At 42.9% G+C, this 17452-nt stretch overlaps 2 protein-coding genes across 2 annotated transcripts in view; both read right to left on the bottom strand.

Moving 5' to 3' along the window:
• prickle2b (prickle homolog 2b) overlaps positions 1 to 6675 on the bottom strand; it is a 75974-nt gene extending 69299 nt beyond the window's left edge. Inside the window, exons 1-2 of the mRNA XM_084039333.1 lie at positions 6619 to 6675; positions 6191 to 6276 (exon numbers count right to left, since the gene is read on the bottom strand). Coding sequence (XP_083895459.1) covers positions 6191 to 6276; positions 6619 to 6660 — 128 coding nt within the window. The 5' untranslated portion in view covers positions 6661 to 6675. The remainder of the gene's footprint in view (positions 1 to 6190; positions 6277 to 6618) is intronic.
• A 5377-nt stretch (positions 6676 to 12052) lies between these two features.
• The window catches only part of adamts9 (ADAM metallopeptidase with thrombospondin type 1 motif, 9), a 42452-nt gene continuing 37052 nt past the window's right edge, over positions 12053 to 17452 (bottom strand). Inside the window, exons 35-40 of the mRNA XM_084036352.1 lie at positions 17313 to 17407; positions 17022 to 17155; positions 16697 to 16788; positions 16337 to 16441; positions 15187 to 15295; positions 12053 to 14833 (exon numbers count right to left, since the gene is read on the bottom strand). Coding sequence (XP_083892478.1) covers positions 15200 to 15295; positions 16337 to 16441; positions 16697 to 16788; positions 17022 to 17155; positions 17313 to 17407 — 522 coding nt within the window. The 3' untranslated portion in view covers positions 12053 to 14833; positions 15187 to 15199. The remainder of the gene's footprint in view (positions 14834 to 15186; positions 15296 to 16336; positions 16442 to 16696; positions 16789 to 17021; positions 17156 to 17312; positions 17408 to 17452) is intronic.

Here is a 17452-nt window from a genome sequence, read left to right as displayed (position 1 = left end):
AGTAACTTGCTGTGCGTATGACAGCAGTGAGCCTGCCTCCCTTTATTTCCGGTGACAGTTCAAAGGCAGCTTAGCACGATAAGCCTTCATTAAGGCGTGGATCAGCACCAGGGCAAAAATCGGAGTGAATTAGCATGGCTAGCACACAGGTCGGAGAGAATTACAGAGCTTTGCTTATGTGAGAAGAATGAAAGCTAAAGCTACGAGCAGCACAGGGGCTCCAGCCGTGTTGTTATCTGTTCCTCTGTCAGGCACTTGTCAAGGAGCACAACTTTTCATCCTTTACCTTCCTCCTGTGGGATTTACATTCATGTCTCTGCTTCATCCCTTCATCCACTCATTTCAGCTCAGAACGCACTTCACCAGGAAGTAGCTCACTCCTCCCTCATGGATGAAAGAGAACGTCACTAAACGCTGACATCGACCTGCATACTTATTAGTGGTGGGAATCGTTTCGATTACGATTCACAGGGTCACGATTCGGTTATTAAATGATTTTCAATGCATTCTCTATTTTGGAATTAAATATAATGAGAATTCTCCCTTCAAATCTTTCAAACTAATTCCTATTTGTATGATACAGTTGATGTGCAACATTACTTATATAAAATGATGAAAGATTGATAGCAGAATCATCCAACAAAGCATTGCGATGCGATGAATCGATCATTTCTCCTCTAATACGTTTGGTATTGGAGTTTGCATTGAATGGCTTTAAATAAGTGAGACGTAACACACAGATTTCATACACAGTCTGTGAAAGAAAGAGTTTAAATAGTCAATCTTATCTGCATATATATGTATAGCATATGATATTTCAAATACACACAGCCACACACATCCCACTGTTTGTGAGGGACTAAAAAGGACTTTTCTGATGCCTATCACTCTTAATCCGAATGCATGAGCACCTGCTAGAGATGACCTTGATAAGAGAAGCAGGGAGAACACTGGAGCTGTGGATCAGAGTAAAGCTGCTGGCTTTATTGCAGACGCTGCCAAAAACATTACCCCGACTTACACAGCTGTCCCACACAACACACCTTTAATAAGACTATATGAAAGAGAATATGTTGGCGTCGGATAACACAGTTAATTATTCAATAGTGTTGAAGAGCAGCGATGCACTTTGTGCAGATTAAGGTAAGTTGTTTATGATTGCGGATCGTCATGTGGATGCTGTATTCTTGTCTTCTGGCTGCTTCGGAGGCTCAGCATTAACACCAATAAATACGTTTTCATCTTTGACAACAACACAGTGACTTTGTGGAAAACAAAGAGGCTAAAGGAGTTCAGGGTGTCTGAGTTTGACATGTTTGCCTCCTGCTGGTCAGCTTAGTGCACTTCACCACCAGTGAGGGAAAAAAACAGCTAAAAACTGAACAAAAGAGCTTCTTTGAAACAGTTAAGAGCGTCGTCAATCAATCCGACATACCAGGATTCATTTGATGTTTTTACAAATATGTAGATCACTGCGGTGTCAATCAGGAGGAGAAAGGCGGTTTGAATAGAGGATTGTAAATGTCGGTGATTTCAAATGGCTCCTCCCTTCATGGTGCTTCACTTTAAACATCAAGTCTCTCTTTTCAACAATTTATAAATCTGACATCTACAAGCGAGCCAATCTTTGAACATAATAGGATATAGATATAGAATATATGATTTTGGAGGGACAACACCGCTGCCACAGGCTCAAACAGCGAGATGATGATAGAACTGACCCGACACACTGACCTTTTAATAGCTCAGCTTGAATATCGGTACTGAGGTGAGAAAGCAGACCTCGCTTTGGCAGCTTATTTTACAGACGAACAAGAAAAACCTGAAGAAAGAGCACTATAGACTGCCTTTAATGTTACGTTTAATTTCACATGCAGATTAAAATGTCAAATAAAAAAACATTCTTTCAGTCAAACATGTCATCCCAAACAAAACAGGAGCTACAGAAAGTTACAAAAGCAATTACTACAAGGCCAAAAAGGGCAACCCAACACCTCATGGGGTCTCCCGTTACACACCCAGACCCACCTGGTGGATGAGATGACATGCCGTTATACCTTACAGCCCACCATCCTTTCTCGGCTTTGAAAGCCTCAAACACACACACACACACACACCCTCCATCTCTCCAGCTCCAGAGGTGTCATGTGTGCCTCATTACAAGCTGCATCTAAAACCAGATCATTTCCTCTCTCCAGACAGAAATATACACAGCCGGCCAATAAAGCGGCCGACACAACGGCCCGCTCTATCGCACCAAATCAAACGGAAGAAAGGCGCGACCGATCTGCCAGAAAAAGCAATAAACCGCGTTGTTATCGATGCTTGAGAACACATTCAGAATGCCTGATGACATTATAGAAAAAAGGAACCGTTCTTTCCGAAGGCTGGTGAAACATTCAGACAATGTGGCAGGATGACGTGCTTGCTTGCAACACGTTCCTTCACCTCATTATTAAAAAAAACCCCGGTCGATGTTAACGACGGGGAGAGGAGAGCCGAGGAATGCAGCTGGAATTCAGCCGAGGTGCCTTTCTCCGGCTTTGACCTCGGTGTGTGCTTTTGTGTCACGTCAGCCGGGCTCTTGAATTTTGATGCAGGTATTTCATTGGAATTCAGCAGCTGACCGACAGGCCCCTCGGGACCTCGGCGGGCTCCATGCGTGGACCGTCTTCGGCTCCGTGACCTCCATGCTTAATCCGCACAGAGTACGTGCCACAGTTCAATCCAATGCTGTCTTTTTTGTACAAGGGCATCAGACGAGGGGAAAAACAAGGTGAAATGCCAAAGGAGAAGAATGTTTTCATACAAATATCTGTCTTTCTAGCCTTCCAGCGACTCCAAGCGTCTTACACTACATCTGTTCACTGATGAAAGATGCTGTCATACAAGGTGGTCGTCAGGATCTAACCGTACCATTAACACACTCACACAGCCTTCAGGATTAGTGGTTCGCTGTCTGCAACACGCTGATTGTAGGAGCCCATCTTCCGATTAGTGGATGACAAGGTCGAAACTGTCTGAGAGCCCAAAAGGTCAAACTATGATTTATATCAGGGCTTCATAGCTCACCAGGTTTGCATTATCTGTGAACACCAGAACATCCGTCACACATCACATGACCCCGCAGACCTGTCAAAATACAACCCCTTCACAACAACAAAATGACAAAGACAAAACACACCATTTACACCATGAAAAGCCCAGCTTGACAAGTCATCTGCCTGCTGACCTACACGAGTGCCATCGCAGATGTTGCTGCTGTTTTCTGCTCCAAAACCAGTCCAGGGAGGGAACGAGACAGCGAGGGGGGGGGGGGGGGGGGGGGCTTTACCATCTCCATGCAAATACACAGACATAGCTTTAGTGATAAATCTGCTAAGTGTCTATTGTGTGGCACCGACCACCACTGGCTTCTCCCTTTCTTTCTCACCCTTAACCTCATGCCGAGTCTTCTTCTCCTCTGCCGAGACAGCCAGGGCCCTTTCATATGCCGGGGCTCCCTGACAGTTTTATTTGCCAGGCCGCCTTGTTAACACAGTGAATAGCGGGGCCGCCCTGTGTTATGCAGATCGGACCGGGTTACCGAGGGGACAGACGTCAGCAAGCCATTCAGGGACAGGTTAAAACTCAACTCCAATGCCTCTTATTCCCCTGCAACCATCTTTTCTCCTCTTCTTCTTTTCTCCCCCGTCACTGCTGCTTTTAGCCAGCTTAAGTTTCAGCCAGGGTCCCGTTGCATACAAAAACAGGCTTTGTTCAGCGCCAGTCAGCTCTGGAAATCTGAACTAAACAGCTCTAAATGCAGTTTTACGTTGTGCTGCTGGCCGGAGGAAATGATGGAATAGCAAGATGGCATAAATCCTCCTTTGTAGTCTGATTCATGACTGGACTGTCCTAACCCCACCAACGGGGTCAAGTGGAACCTCTTAAGCTCACATTTGACGCAGCTCTTACAACACACCGGCCTAGAAGAGGGTCATGTGATCGGGCCGATCAGGTAGCACATTCACGCTCCTACATGCTAATAACCCTGGTAATGAGTCTCATTAGCACAAGGAACATCCATCAAGCCAAAGGCAGGCATTAATAATGCAGATGGTGCATGTTTGTGCGAGGAGGATCTCCTAGTATCCCCGACCCGCAGACAAGAAGCCAGGTAACAGAAGCTCCTCTTTCATCGGTTGATTTTTTGGTCACACAGCGGGGTGAGCATGGTGTCCTTTTCCACAGAAACTTACGCCACCTTATCCAGAAAGATCTCAAGGGGATGCCGAGGGAAGAACAGGGTCCCAAGTCTTCCTACCAGGCGTCTAAACGTGATCTAGCTCTGTGAACTGTGAAGTTGCTTTAGTCAATGTAAAGAAGCAGCAGCTCAACAGAAAACAGATGTAATACATTTCAGCCACTTGCTTCTTGGTCACTATAAGAGAGAACTTTTTTTGTACCACTAAATTTGCAGACACGGGCCACCGGGTTTAACATTTACATCGGGCTGAAGTAACACCTACAGCAGATTCTTGAGGCCGAGGTTTTGGTAGGCCTGGGTGATTTGAAATACTCCAACACTAGACCGGCTCCTCTCTCGACTCTGAATAGGAAATGCCTCAACACACTCAGTCAACTTAGGATAAAAGACCAGGCTGAAACCCCCCCGGGAGTTCAGCCCAGTGGGAAGATCTCATAGAGAGGAAGAGGACAGGAAGGAGAAGAAGAAGAAAAAAGGGAGAAAACAGTGCCTGTACTGTATGTTCACCTCTTGAATATTTAGAGGATCATCAATATTTCAGTGGATTCTGGGACAAACATGTTAAAAGTACCAACATGCATGAATAATATGTGGGAGGAAAAACTGGCATGCTTGTAAGAGCTGGATCCCAGACAAACAGCATCTGGTTTGTGATGGGAGGAGACACACCTGCCCCCTTCATCTCCCCATCTCTAACCACGGGGTCGCTTCGAGTCCGCCACATTCCAAAAACACACCATTGCTACCGTACCTTGGTAGATTAGCAGGAAAACACATTTATTTTTGCTTGAGAGAAGAAAGAAAAGGAAGGAAATCCAATGCAGCGATAAACCCTCGGCACACAGAGTCGGCCTCTGTAAGTCTGTGTCAACTGACAACATTTTGTTCCAGTTTGTTGGAGGGGAAAAAGTTCACTTTTTATTGTGAGACTGCAAAGACGGGCAATTAAAGGCTGCATTCCTGAGCCTGCTGTTGCCCCTCTAATAGTTTACTTTACAGCAAAGGAGGATGGTCTTTGTGGTTCGGGCCCTCCCCTTCTATTGTGGATTCCCCCACTAAGAGAGAACATGCCTGACAAATCCACGGCTGCCATGTCGACTAGAATAAGCCGGCATTAAGAATAATCTTGGTGTGTCACGCAGCCAAGTTGCGCTCGACGGAAGTGAAATCAAAACCGAACTTCACCATTTCCTTGTCTCCACACTGCTCAGGTTTGTTGATCTGACCCTTCTGGACCTGTTCCCCCTACAATGTAGGATTTGTGTAGGATTTGTAATCCCGTGCTTCAGCAGAGAGACACTGGTTTGTCCATCCGCGCTGCTAACACAGTGACTTTGTTACTGAGTGATGGGTGGTTATAAGAATCAGCTGACAACGATCAACTTAACAGCGTTCGGCGCTCTCCTCAAGTGTACGCGATGCTATTTGTAGTGCATTCCTGAGACGAGAGTTGCACACATTAGTCACACTCTTTCACACACTAACCCGAACCACCTGTACTTCATCGCGGGATCACGTCTTATTACAATGTACGGTTTGTTTCACAGCATGGAAGCTGTCTGGCTTGAATCCTCGCCTGCGGCGTGAGTGCCCTCTATTCTCTTAGAGCACATAGGGGCAGAACAACGGGTTCTTCACAGTAATGTGGATGGCTGACTCTATTCAACGTAGCAGAAATGGTAAAGGGCGATGCATGAGTGCCTACTTGAAGAAGAAACCCCAGCATTTCTGTTTACAAATGTATCTAACAATGTAAGCTTTGCCAAACCACTGGTGGCTTCATCAGCTGGTCACACGTTTGCAAATAATCCTTGCTGTGCATCACATTTGAGTACAAGGTTGGATTTTGAATGTGCTCTCCCATCTCTGGCATGGGCAAAGGGAGCAGAGTGTGTGGGCATCTGTGTGATTTTTATGCACGAAGCAAAGCGATGGCGTTACCTCCATTGGTGCAGGGAGAAGCCAGGACACTGATCTCCACAGGCGATGCACGGCTGTCCTCTCTGCGGCTCCTCTGCAGGAATCAGCTGGGTGGAGACGGGAACAGGAGATGAACAGTTTGCACATGGAGAGACAACAACTGTGTCACTTCACCTACCCTCTCTATCTCTACAAACCACAACATATGATGAAATCATTTGACTATTGTAGGTGTCTATTTATGGAGCCTTCATTGATTACAGTATTAAAGAACATTCTGGCTCTCATTTAGGTTAAATAAATGTGTTACAGAACTCACCACATTTCCAATATTCAACAAGAAAAAATGGTAATGTAACCCGTGGCAACGTCATGATACCAGATGTAACTTGACGCCTTAGCAACAGGACGGAGCAGAAAACAGAACAGGGGAAACTTTTTCAACCTACCGATCTGCTGGAGTCTCTCCTCTTAGAGCTGCGGCTGAACATGACAGGCTGATCCCCGGACAGCGGCAGTGCTACCGGCGGGAACGAACACGGACGAGGCTGGAGACCGGTGTTAGAGTTAAAACGCGCTCACGACTTTTCCCGGACGCACGGAGCTGCGGTCCTCCAGTCTTCCAGCCCTATTAGCCTCCTTCATTAATGAATGGAGCTGTTCCGGATTGCGGCTCCGCCCCCTGTTTCCTCGCAGCCAATTAGAGGACTAGAAGAAAAAAAACTTTTGAAAATAAAGGAAGGAACTATAATTGGTCTAAAAGCAGTGCTGAATGCAAGCTATTATTCCTATGATGTGAAATCCAACGCAAGGAGGCACATTTTATAATGATTCAGTGAGAAAAGGTGAAGTACTTTCACACTTTGATGTCACAGCTGACGTCTGAACATAATGCAACATTGCCTTGGAGACACCAGAATATTCTTCCGCCCTGTTCCCCCTCACAGTCTAACTTTAGACACATTCTGTTCCTGCTCTCCTAATTCACAGCAGTTCACGACAGATTCATGCCCAACCTCTGTTCCTTTCACCAGAGACGCTTTTTCTCTCTCTCTCTCTTCTTCCTGACAGTGTTGAATCTCCAGCATTGCCTTCTATTCATCACCAGAGAAACGGCTTCGGCCTCGCTTCGACAATGCTGCCTGACTCCACCACCAAGATGAGCTTCGTCATCTCCACGCACATATTTGGCTCAAGGCCCTGATCTGTTTTGCAGCCCTGACAAGTCTCTCTAAAGTTTCGGCATGCATTGTGAACTGTGCCGATCGGGTCCTTGGAATAAATCACAAATCCTGCTTATTTGTCACGTAGTCGTACAACATATAAAGCAGTTTATTATAGTCTCGCTCCAGAAAGCAACAAATAGAATACAATACAATAAATATGTGACAAAAGTAACAATACAATAATACAACAATGCATTTTAGAGAGGTGAAACAGTGAAAAGATATAAATGTTTTTATTCTGTAAAGACAAAGTAAAGTGTTATTAACTGTGTGCCCACCGTAAATCACAGCTTGAAATCAAAAGTTCAGTCTGAAATTTTAAGCACAATAACTGTAAACCCTGTACAGTTCTTGCATCCATCTGGCATCCTCATCCTCATTTTCACTTTTTCACTGCAAACAGATACATGATGTGGCTGAAAACAACACAATGAGAGCGGTGGGAGTGAACAGTCAAACAGGGAAACCAAAACAATGAGCTAGAAGACGCTATACGTTGCACAAAGTGCTATTTATGTATTATATATATTTTCTAACATCATTTCTATCTTAGAGTGACACTTGTCCTTATCATCTTAGAGGGTGTATTAGTTTTAGAAGTGGTCAGGGTACAGTTTTCGGCTCTTGATACTCTCTCCTGAAGAGTTATTGCACTGCTATTTGATTTTCCCTCTTACCCCGAGGTTGCAGCGGGGGATAGAAGAAGAAAAACAGCATATGTTTGTCACCTCACATCAGCAGGAATGCCTGAATGCAGTCATTCCACATTCAGATGAATGGAATCTGTATCCAGGCATCCACATTATTTGTGTGCATGTTGGCCTGAGGCTTACTGTACTGCTAAGCCTCAGTTCAAAGCCATCCAAGATTACCTCGAGGAATGACGATGATAATGGTGGAGGGATCTGACCCCGGAGGCTCGTGACTTTAAAACTTCCCTCATTAAGACTTAAGTTAAGAGTCTAAACACTGTTGGCAGAATCGAAAACAGCTTGCATGCCATTAGGAGCAACATCTCCTTTTTTGGTTGTACGGTCATCGGGGTGAAGTGAGCGCGAGCGCGGCGAGCTGATGTTGGGCTTCCTCGCTGCGGTCACCGCGGAAAACAACAGTGTTCATGGAAGCTTGATTTGGGATCTCTGATGTCGTGCATTTTACCTCACATCATCTCAAATATCCTGCCAGTGAACTTATGACCTGCAGAAGTCTGTCAGGGCGGATTTGGCTTCAGTGAGCGGCTGCCTGTAAGGTGGCGGTGGACATGATGTTGGGAGGTGTCGGGAATGTCTAGTCCAGCCTAAAGCCTACAGCTGCTTAGGTCACTGGCTTAATCCCTGTGGGAAGGTCTGTTAGAATCACTAGAACTGCAGACGTTATACAGAGTACATATGGAAATACACAGGGGCTCCAGCAGTTTCTATGAGTATATGTGTGTTCATGGTGTTCATCACAAATATGCATAGTCATCATCCCAACTCTAAATGTCTGTAAAATAAAATAAAGTCTATAGACTAAAGATTTGAATCTTTGTGACATTGACTCACTGCTGAATACACAATGCATTAAACAACATTTTCTTATACTTATGATAAACTATCTCACAATGTAAGAAAATATTATTGAAATTATGATATCCTGATCTTTTCTTGTAATTGTGAGATAGTAAATCATAATTATGAAATGAGGTTATCTGCTTTTCTTTGGCGAATGCAAAAAACACTTAAAATTCAATTCAACTGAGTTCATCCATGTATTTGGATTTATGTAGTTTGAATTCACCTTTTGGAAATGTTCAAGAGTCAATTCAAGACAAACGTTATTTCCTTCATATACTGTATATATTTTAAATAAAAAGTCAGGAAGAAATGGTTCTCATATCAGAGACTAAAATATGGAATCAACCAGAGCTCTGGCCTGAAACGAGAGCTCTGTAATGTGCTGGTTCAATTCCACAGTAGGTATTTAATCTTTATGGACATTATTTACTTCCATACCCATATGAAAGGCACAGATGAATAAATAAAGATCAGTCTTGCATGCATGGACAGAAAATCTGATGCAAATTTAAATCATCCATTTTAAAACCTTGAGTGTGGACGCTTCTGAGGTGTCATGAGTATTTATGTTTCTGCTTCGAGGCACCGGCCAGCCTGCATGAATGGGAACACGCCCCTGTGCTGTCGCCACGGAGATGGAAGCCTGCGACAACCTACCCAAACTCACATAAACACAAATTCTACGGATGTCAAACACATTAAAGGTGCATCTAACACTATCTAACAAGGTGCTTATGATTCAAAGACAAATATCTGCACAACAAATCAAATATGTCAGATCCTTTACAGATTCGTTACCAGTGACTGTGACATAATATTCCCCGTAATGACAAACATAAATGTGTTTTCCATCAGGTTCACCTGAGTTCCCGCACAACAGCGTAAGTATGGGTGCCACATTCTTTGGATTACATTTGCTCTGGAAGAAGATTTCGCTTTGAGTCTGTCACTTCTTTTTCAGGAATAACTAGCGTAATAGACATGCTGACACGCTACTGTCTGCTCTAAGATAAAAGGGAAACACAGAGTTATTCTTCAAACTGACCCCTGGGATGTTAGAAAAGCAACTCCAGACAAGCTCTCTTGAGCTGTTGAAAGCTCCCACATCCACAAACACCACTTTCCGTTTCACACTTGTACCTGTTCCCTGTATAACTTTGTCAAGCTCTTGACAGACATTTAAGGAATCAGTCACCAAACCATGAGTCGGCTCCTGTTTCTCGTCTCGCCTGAGATTACCAACATGAAATATAGATAATGTAAGCTTGTGTAAGTTAGTCTATCAGAACTACTGAAATGCATATTCATTCTGCCCCACCGTCAATTATAGCACTTCATTCCACACTTCAATGATTTTGGAGCTACGTACAGGATGCAAGAGCCGGCTACATACACGCAAGCCAACATTTAACAGCTAAAGCCGTATCTTAAATTTACAGCTAAAGCCGTATCTTAAAGTTATAGCTAAAGCCGTATCTAAAACTTACAGCTAAAGCTGTATCTAAAACTTACAGCTAAAGCCATATCTAAAACTTACAGCTAAAGCCGTATCTAAAACTTACAGCTAAAGCCGTATCTAAAACTTACAGCTAAAGCCGTAGGCCTATCTTAAACTTACGGCTAAAGCCGTATCTAAAACTTACAGCTAAAGCTGTATCTAAAACTTACGGCTAAAGCCGTATCTAAAACTTACAGCTAAAGCTGTATCTAAAACTTACGGCTAAAGCCGTATCTAAAACTTACAGCTAAAGCTGTATCTAAAACTTACGGCTAAAGCCGTATCTAAAACTTACAGCGAAAGCCGTATCTTAAACTTACAGCGAAAGCCGTATCTAAAACTTACAGCTAAAGCCGTAGGCCTATCTTAAACTTACGGCTAAAGCCGTATCTAAACTTACAGCTAAAGCTGTATCTAAAACTTACGGCTAAAGCCGTATCTAAAACTTACAGCTAAAGCTGTATCTAAAACTTACGGCTAAAGCCGTATCTAAAACTTACAGCTAAAGCTGTATCTAAAACTTACAGCTAAAGCCGTATCTTAAACTTACAGCGAAAGCCGTATCTTAAATTTACAGTTAAAGCTGTATCTAAAACTTACAGCTAAAGCTGTATCTAAAACTTACAGCTAAAGCCGTATCTTAAACTTACAGCGAAAGCCGTATCTTAAATTTACAGTTAAAGCTGTATCTTAAATTTACAGTTAAAGCCGTATCTTAAATTTACAGTTAAAGCCGTATCTTAAATTTACAGTTAAAGCCGTATCTTAAATTTACAGTTAAAGCCGTATCTTAAATTTACAGCTAAAGCAGTATCTAAAACTTTCAGCTAAAGCCGTATCTAAAACTTTCAGCTAAAGCCGTATCTAAAACTTAGAGCTAAAGCCTTATCTTAAACTTACAGTTAAAGCTGTATCTTAAAGTTATAGCTAAAGCCGTATCTTAAATGTACAGTTAAAGCTGTAACTTAAAGTGACTTTGTGTGGCCCCAACTGTCAATCATGCGATCATGGTAACTACTAAAACATGAGTTGAAAAGAACACCATAGTCAATGAACTGACCCAGTACCATGTGTTTCAACAACATTAGCCGCTACTAAGCTTCCGGTCATACCAGAGCAGACAAAGCAGTAAAAGCCCTGCATGTATGCTGTAGTTGAGCTGAGCGAGTGCATTTTCCTGAAGGTCATTCCCTGTGAGCTTTTTTCGTTCTTCTGATATCTGCTCAGTGAATTAGAATTATTTATGAAGATCAGTTTTGACATCTAGTAGCTGGCCTGATAGTTCACTGTTATGCATACGGACAGAGACTACATTAGATCCTGTCAGGTTCCCGAGCCAGAAGGTTATGATGCTCGAAGGTGTGTAATCATCATTAAGCAAAAGCACTATGGAGCAAGAATTTTATGATCCAAGCATTAATGTGACTATATTGTGTGTTCAGGGATTTTTAAAGCCAGCGTTGCAGTTGGATGACACATCAAGGACGAAGAGAAGTAAAAAGGATACATTAGTGTGAGAAGCAGCGAGGCATGTATCGGACATTTTATTTCCTTCTGATCTACCTATCTGATCTAATACATAAATCATGATTTTTGCGCGGCAAACGTTGCTCAAACAATGTGTGCAGATATGACACGCATATAAATAAATGTATTCACAAAACAGGAAATGTGTTGCCAGACGGTTCATTTTATGGCGATACTGAATGGAAATTCATAGTCAATTTATGGTCAAAGCCTATGTTCTTTCACATAAAGAAAATGATAATAAATACTTGCATATAAAATACAGCGTATATAATGACACTGTAGCTTGTTAAACTTCAATAATACATTTCAGTTTCCTGACAAACATGTAACAAATGTGTAAAATAAGATAAATACACTTAAATATCATAATAATCCCTTCATTTATGACACCTGAGAACGGCATGGACTGATATATTCTGACATTCACAAAGAGAAGTGCATTTATCAGCAAGACACAAAACGGTGACTTCCCTGTGTCTTTAGAAATGATTTCATACTTGTATGGAGGCAGATTAAGACTGTGAAATTCCCTTTGGCTGAAGTGTGCACATTATCATGTACAGTAAGGCAGTGTAATAGCACCATATATATAGAAAGGCTTATAAAAGCAAATATGGCTTCTTAAGTATTCATCATTAAGTATGCACCATGCATATTTACCATACGCAGTTAAGTCTTCAAAAAACAAAAAAAAAAAACATTTCTTTTCTTCAAGACTGCAAAGAAAAAAAATGCTCACAAAATTGCATAAACCTGGCTAAAGATATACAAAAAGCATACATATACAAAATAAGTACCCTGATATTGTCAGACAAAAAAACCTCAGAATGCTCCAACGGGAGCATATCGGTATGTACAGTTTGGATAGAGCCTTAAAAACATGGAGAGAAGAATGTGAGGTACAGAGGGGCCGGTTTACAGGCAGCATCTGGACAGAGATGATGCCGCGGGGCCTGCAGGCTCAGCGGTATGAGAGGTGTCTCCAGGGCCCGGACCAGTGCGTTATATCTCCAAAGTATCTACTGGAATTTGATTGTCCTGAGGTGAAGTTCTCTCTTTTAAGTTCCGCCAGATGAGATAACCGGTCTGCTCGGTGGAAGCTAAAGGCTAATGGCTCTCCCCGGTCACTGCACGCTACCTGAGAGATACAAACAACACAGAGGAATCTTGTTCTCTCTGACGTCTGGCAGCGGAATCTCTGCAGCTCTTGTAGCCTGCAGCCTTTTCCTCATGATGGAGTAATGTGTTCCAGTGTGTGTATACGACGGTGTGTATGTGGGTAAGTAAACGTCTCACTTCCTCCCTACGTCTGGCCTGTAAATCCCACCTCCAAACCAACTCTTTCTCCACATGCACACACTTCACTCTGGGAACACGCGTTGTTATCATCATACACTTCAACTGCCTCACATACCTGCCGGCCTCCTGCTGCAAAGAGGTTGCAGCTGTGATCATTTACTTTCAATGAAACCGTGAATGGAGGTTTTTCTTTTTTTTTTTTTTAAACCTGAACACGCTTAGATTGACACTGATACTGGTCATACGGATCAAAAAAAGGTTAATATGTTCTATTTTAGCACAGATTCTGCCAAAACTGTCATGTTAATACTTTAAATGAAATTAAAAAAGGAGATGGAATTAACCACAAACCCCCAAGTGCCCTTTTCACATCCAGAAAAACGACTTCAAATTATAGTATCAACACGGATGTATTTTAAGAATGCAGGCGTGGTTGTCATGGAATTATTCAAACGATGCCGTTTTCGAAAATTTTCCCTTCACATTTAAGACATTCACAAAATCTTACCCTTATAACTATATCAACTAATCACCCTCTTTTAAAGAATACTACTTAGTCACAGGGTCGAGCACACCTCATTTCCAAGGTTAGTAAATCACACCTGAGGTAGGACTCTGCTCAAAGCTTAAGTTAGGAGCTCTCCGAGAGAATGTTAGTGACTGCGTTATAGTTCAGTGAGCCTCTTTCCTGTCCAGCTGGACAACGTCTTACAGCTGCAGATAACAGCTGGGGAGATGCAGGTGGGGCAGCCTGAACACGGTCCAGTTTTGAATATGATTGGCTACAAACGAAACTCCCCAAAAGTACAGTGATGAGACGTGTGCCGGAGGGAAAGGCCCTGAACGTTGCAGCCCGGTAAATGAAAGAAGCTTGATGAATTTACAACAAAAGCTGCCCACAACTTTAACTGGAAGGATCGCTGGACTTACTGGTCCTTCAAAGGAGCCGCTCAATGGCACTCAGTATAAAAGAAGATCGTGGTTATACACCCGTGTGTGTGTGTGTCTGCTTATATTGCCTGAAGTGATTTTTTTTTAAAAGACCCGTTGATTGGAGACACCTCACTGAATATGAACAGGTCCAGTGACCATAACAACGGTAACATTATTGAAAATAACCCAACCTGATGAATTGTTCTAAAAAGGACATATGGCTTTAACACGTGCAGTGAGGAGTAATGACAACATATATCCAAAATTGAAGGCACATTCTGGCAGAAATCTGATGAATGGCAACAAAGTGGTCATCAGTACTGACCACGAAACAATTATATTACAATACAAAAATAAATGGAGAAAGTACAATAAATAAGTCATTTCTATCCTGCTATGTACAGTACTTACACCAGATTCATTTACACTATGATACACACACACACACACACACACACACACACACACACACACACACACACACACACACACACACACACACACACACACACACACACACACACACACACTGGAGTAAAAGAGGTCAGGACCGGCTTTGAGCTCTGAATTGGCCGTGGCACCAAAGAGGAGGGATGTCTGCCGGGATGAATGGAAATAGATGCTGAAAAAAAAAAACATGCAAACTACATTAACACTCATTCAGTTACTCATGAAAACCTCAAGGCAAGATGTGTATTCACTGAACAGAAAAGCAGACTTCTATTTGTGATATGAAATACTTCATCACACTTTTTAACCATATACGTTATACCTGAAAGATTAACATTTTTTGAAGACTGAAAATAAAAGTTTACTCCCGTTTACAGGCGTTCATGTAGCAACAACAAGGCTCTGATTGGGAGCCGGCTCCAGTCACATGTTTTTGAATTTTGGTGGTGAGTCTTGTGAGTCATTTGGATTGAAGACTCATAGCTCTTTAAGTATAGTTTGTCATATTCAGAATGCATCCCTCACCTGTTTAATGGTATTACATCGACTCCACTGTCACAGGCAGATTGGAGCCAGAGGACGGCATACATTTACCACAGTAGCCTCCGCACATTCCTGTCACTTTGCTGCCATCCTGTGGACACGAGAGGAATAACATCAGCTTTGTGTGATTTCAAAACCTATATGTAGAAAGTATGAGAGAACTTTCTCAGGATCACAGCTTGTTTAAATGTTTCATTATTCCACTGATCTGAACCGTCGTAAACAGATGTTAGTTTGACGGATCTGTTAACATAAAGAATACACCTTCATCACTTTGCAGGGTTGTTTTGGGGGGGCTCTTAAATCAGCTTTTCCTTTTCAAAAGAGCACACAAAGATTGAGGCCCACCAGGCAGGTCGTCACCAGGAATGAGTTGAGGAATCACGTGCAGCATAATGTACGTCGCCAAACATCTCCAAACTAAAAGGAAATCCCACCAGACGAGTATGACAAAGGCAGGATTCCACGACATAAAAGCCACAGCGAGCGGTTTGTCTGATCTCCAACTGTCACAACCTGGCTTTATTTACATGCCTGGAGTGCCCACAGCGGACCGGCTGGCTATGGGGAAATCACACTGGGAACACTTTTTGGCATCACAACAGCCTCCTGCTTTCACCTAACCAAGATGCACTCTCCAGCTTGAGCTTTATTTCAAAAGAGGACGGCTGCCCACTAAGGGTGCTTTTCTCAAGGAGCTTCTTGGGAGAAGTGGACCCAGGAATACAGAACCCACTTGGGTTGAAGCCGACTTCCAGCTCTGAAGCCAAGAGGACGTGCAGAGAGGAGAAAGTGTGCAGGGAGCGATGGAGTATGAGAGGCAACAGAATAGAATAGAGAAGATAAAATAAAGAGTCACAGATAAATAGAACTTATGCTCTAAACAAGTTTCCAAAGGACATTCAGCTCTAATGCATGATATAAAGCTATAAAGCCATTAATGCCCAGGACCTCACAGAATACCAATCATTATGTCATCATGAAGGAATGAGGGATTAGAATCAGGATTATTCTTTTTCAAAGGATGTACTCAACGTTTCTAAGTGCTCAGTTTAATTTTGTCGTCATTTTTCTTTCTCCAAAATAGACATGTAAATATATATATATATATATATATACATATAACCAATACCTGTGATTTTTGTACATCAGCCACTGCATAGTTGCCCTGGGAGACCCACGAGGAGTCCTCAGCCACCTTAAAACCTGTTCCTGAGAGGTTGATCCTGAACCGCCCCTGAAAGAAGAGACAAAGAGGGAGGGAGTTCACATTTCTAAATATTATTTTACACGTCATACTGTACCAGGAGCAGCACAGGTGCAGTTAATAACTAACAGGATTTAGGTATGGCTGCTTGAAGGTATTCTGGCTCAATTAAATGGCTTACTAGGACACTTAAAAAGACCTGAGCCATCATTAATGTTATTAGTTACACTTGTGCTTTTCCCGCTGTGAAAGAGGGGTAATACCGTAAACAGCTCTTCTTCTCACCTGTGGACAACGCGCGGCGCTGAAGCAGTCTCCAGCTGTAGCAAATGGAACGCTCTTGCCTTCGTGGGTAACAGCAAACTGCCAGTCTGTAGCTGAGCGACAAGAAACCATCACGCTCACAAGTAGGATGTGACAAACACACAAATTTGTATCTTGAAATTTGTTGCCCCAGGACCTCAGATGATTTTTCTTAACTGGTCTAAATCTGGCCTTAAGCTCTGTTCCTAGAATCGCCTCTGTGGCACAGGATGCTGTTGTATCTGTGTGTGTGTGTGTGTGTGTGTGTGTGTGTGTGTGTGTGTGTGTGTGTGTGTGTCTCACTCACTTATAATGTCCATCCTGCTGAGGTCCAGGCGGACTTTGGAGAAGGTGGTGAACCCGGCGGCGGTGTAGTCTCTCCGACAGTCACAATCCTCTCTTCTGGAGTCATTGGCTGGGCACTGGTTGGGGTCATTGAGTCTGGTACACACACACACAAAATACCTGAGCTCAACTTTACACTTCCATGGAATTTCTTCATTTACAGACCAAAAAAAAAGAAGAAAAAAAAACACTGCCAGGATTCAGCTGGGTCTTGTAATGAACCAGGCCCATTGTTATCCTGTTAGCTGTTTACCTGAAGCCAAAGATCTCTGAAAAATTCTCTCCTTCTCCTGTCGTCAAGGTGATGTACTCCTGTGGAGTCTCTGTCTGCATTCCTGCACAGTAGACCTGAGGAGAAAAAGGCAGAGGAGGAGGAGGAGGAGGAGCGGTGGC

Source organism: Eutrigla gurnardus (genome assembly GCF_963514095.1).
Source record: "Eutrigla gurnardus genome assembly, chromosome: 2".
Lineage (NCBI taxonomy): Eukaryota > Metazoa > Chordata > Actinopteri > Perciformes > Triglidae > Eutrigla > Eutrigla gurnardus.
The sequence above is the reverse complement of the archived record's forward strand: the minus strand, read 5'-3'. Positions and strand labels throughout refer to the sequence as shown.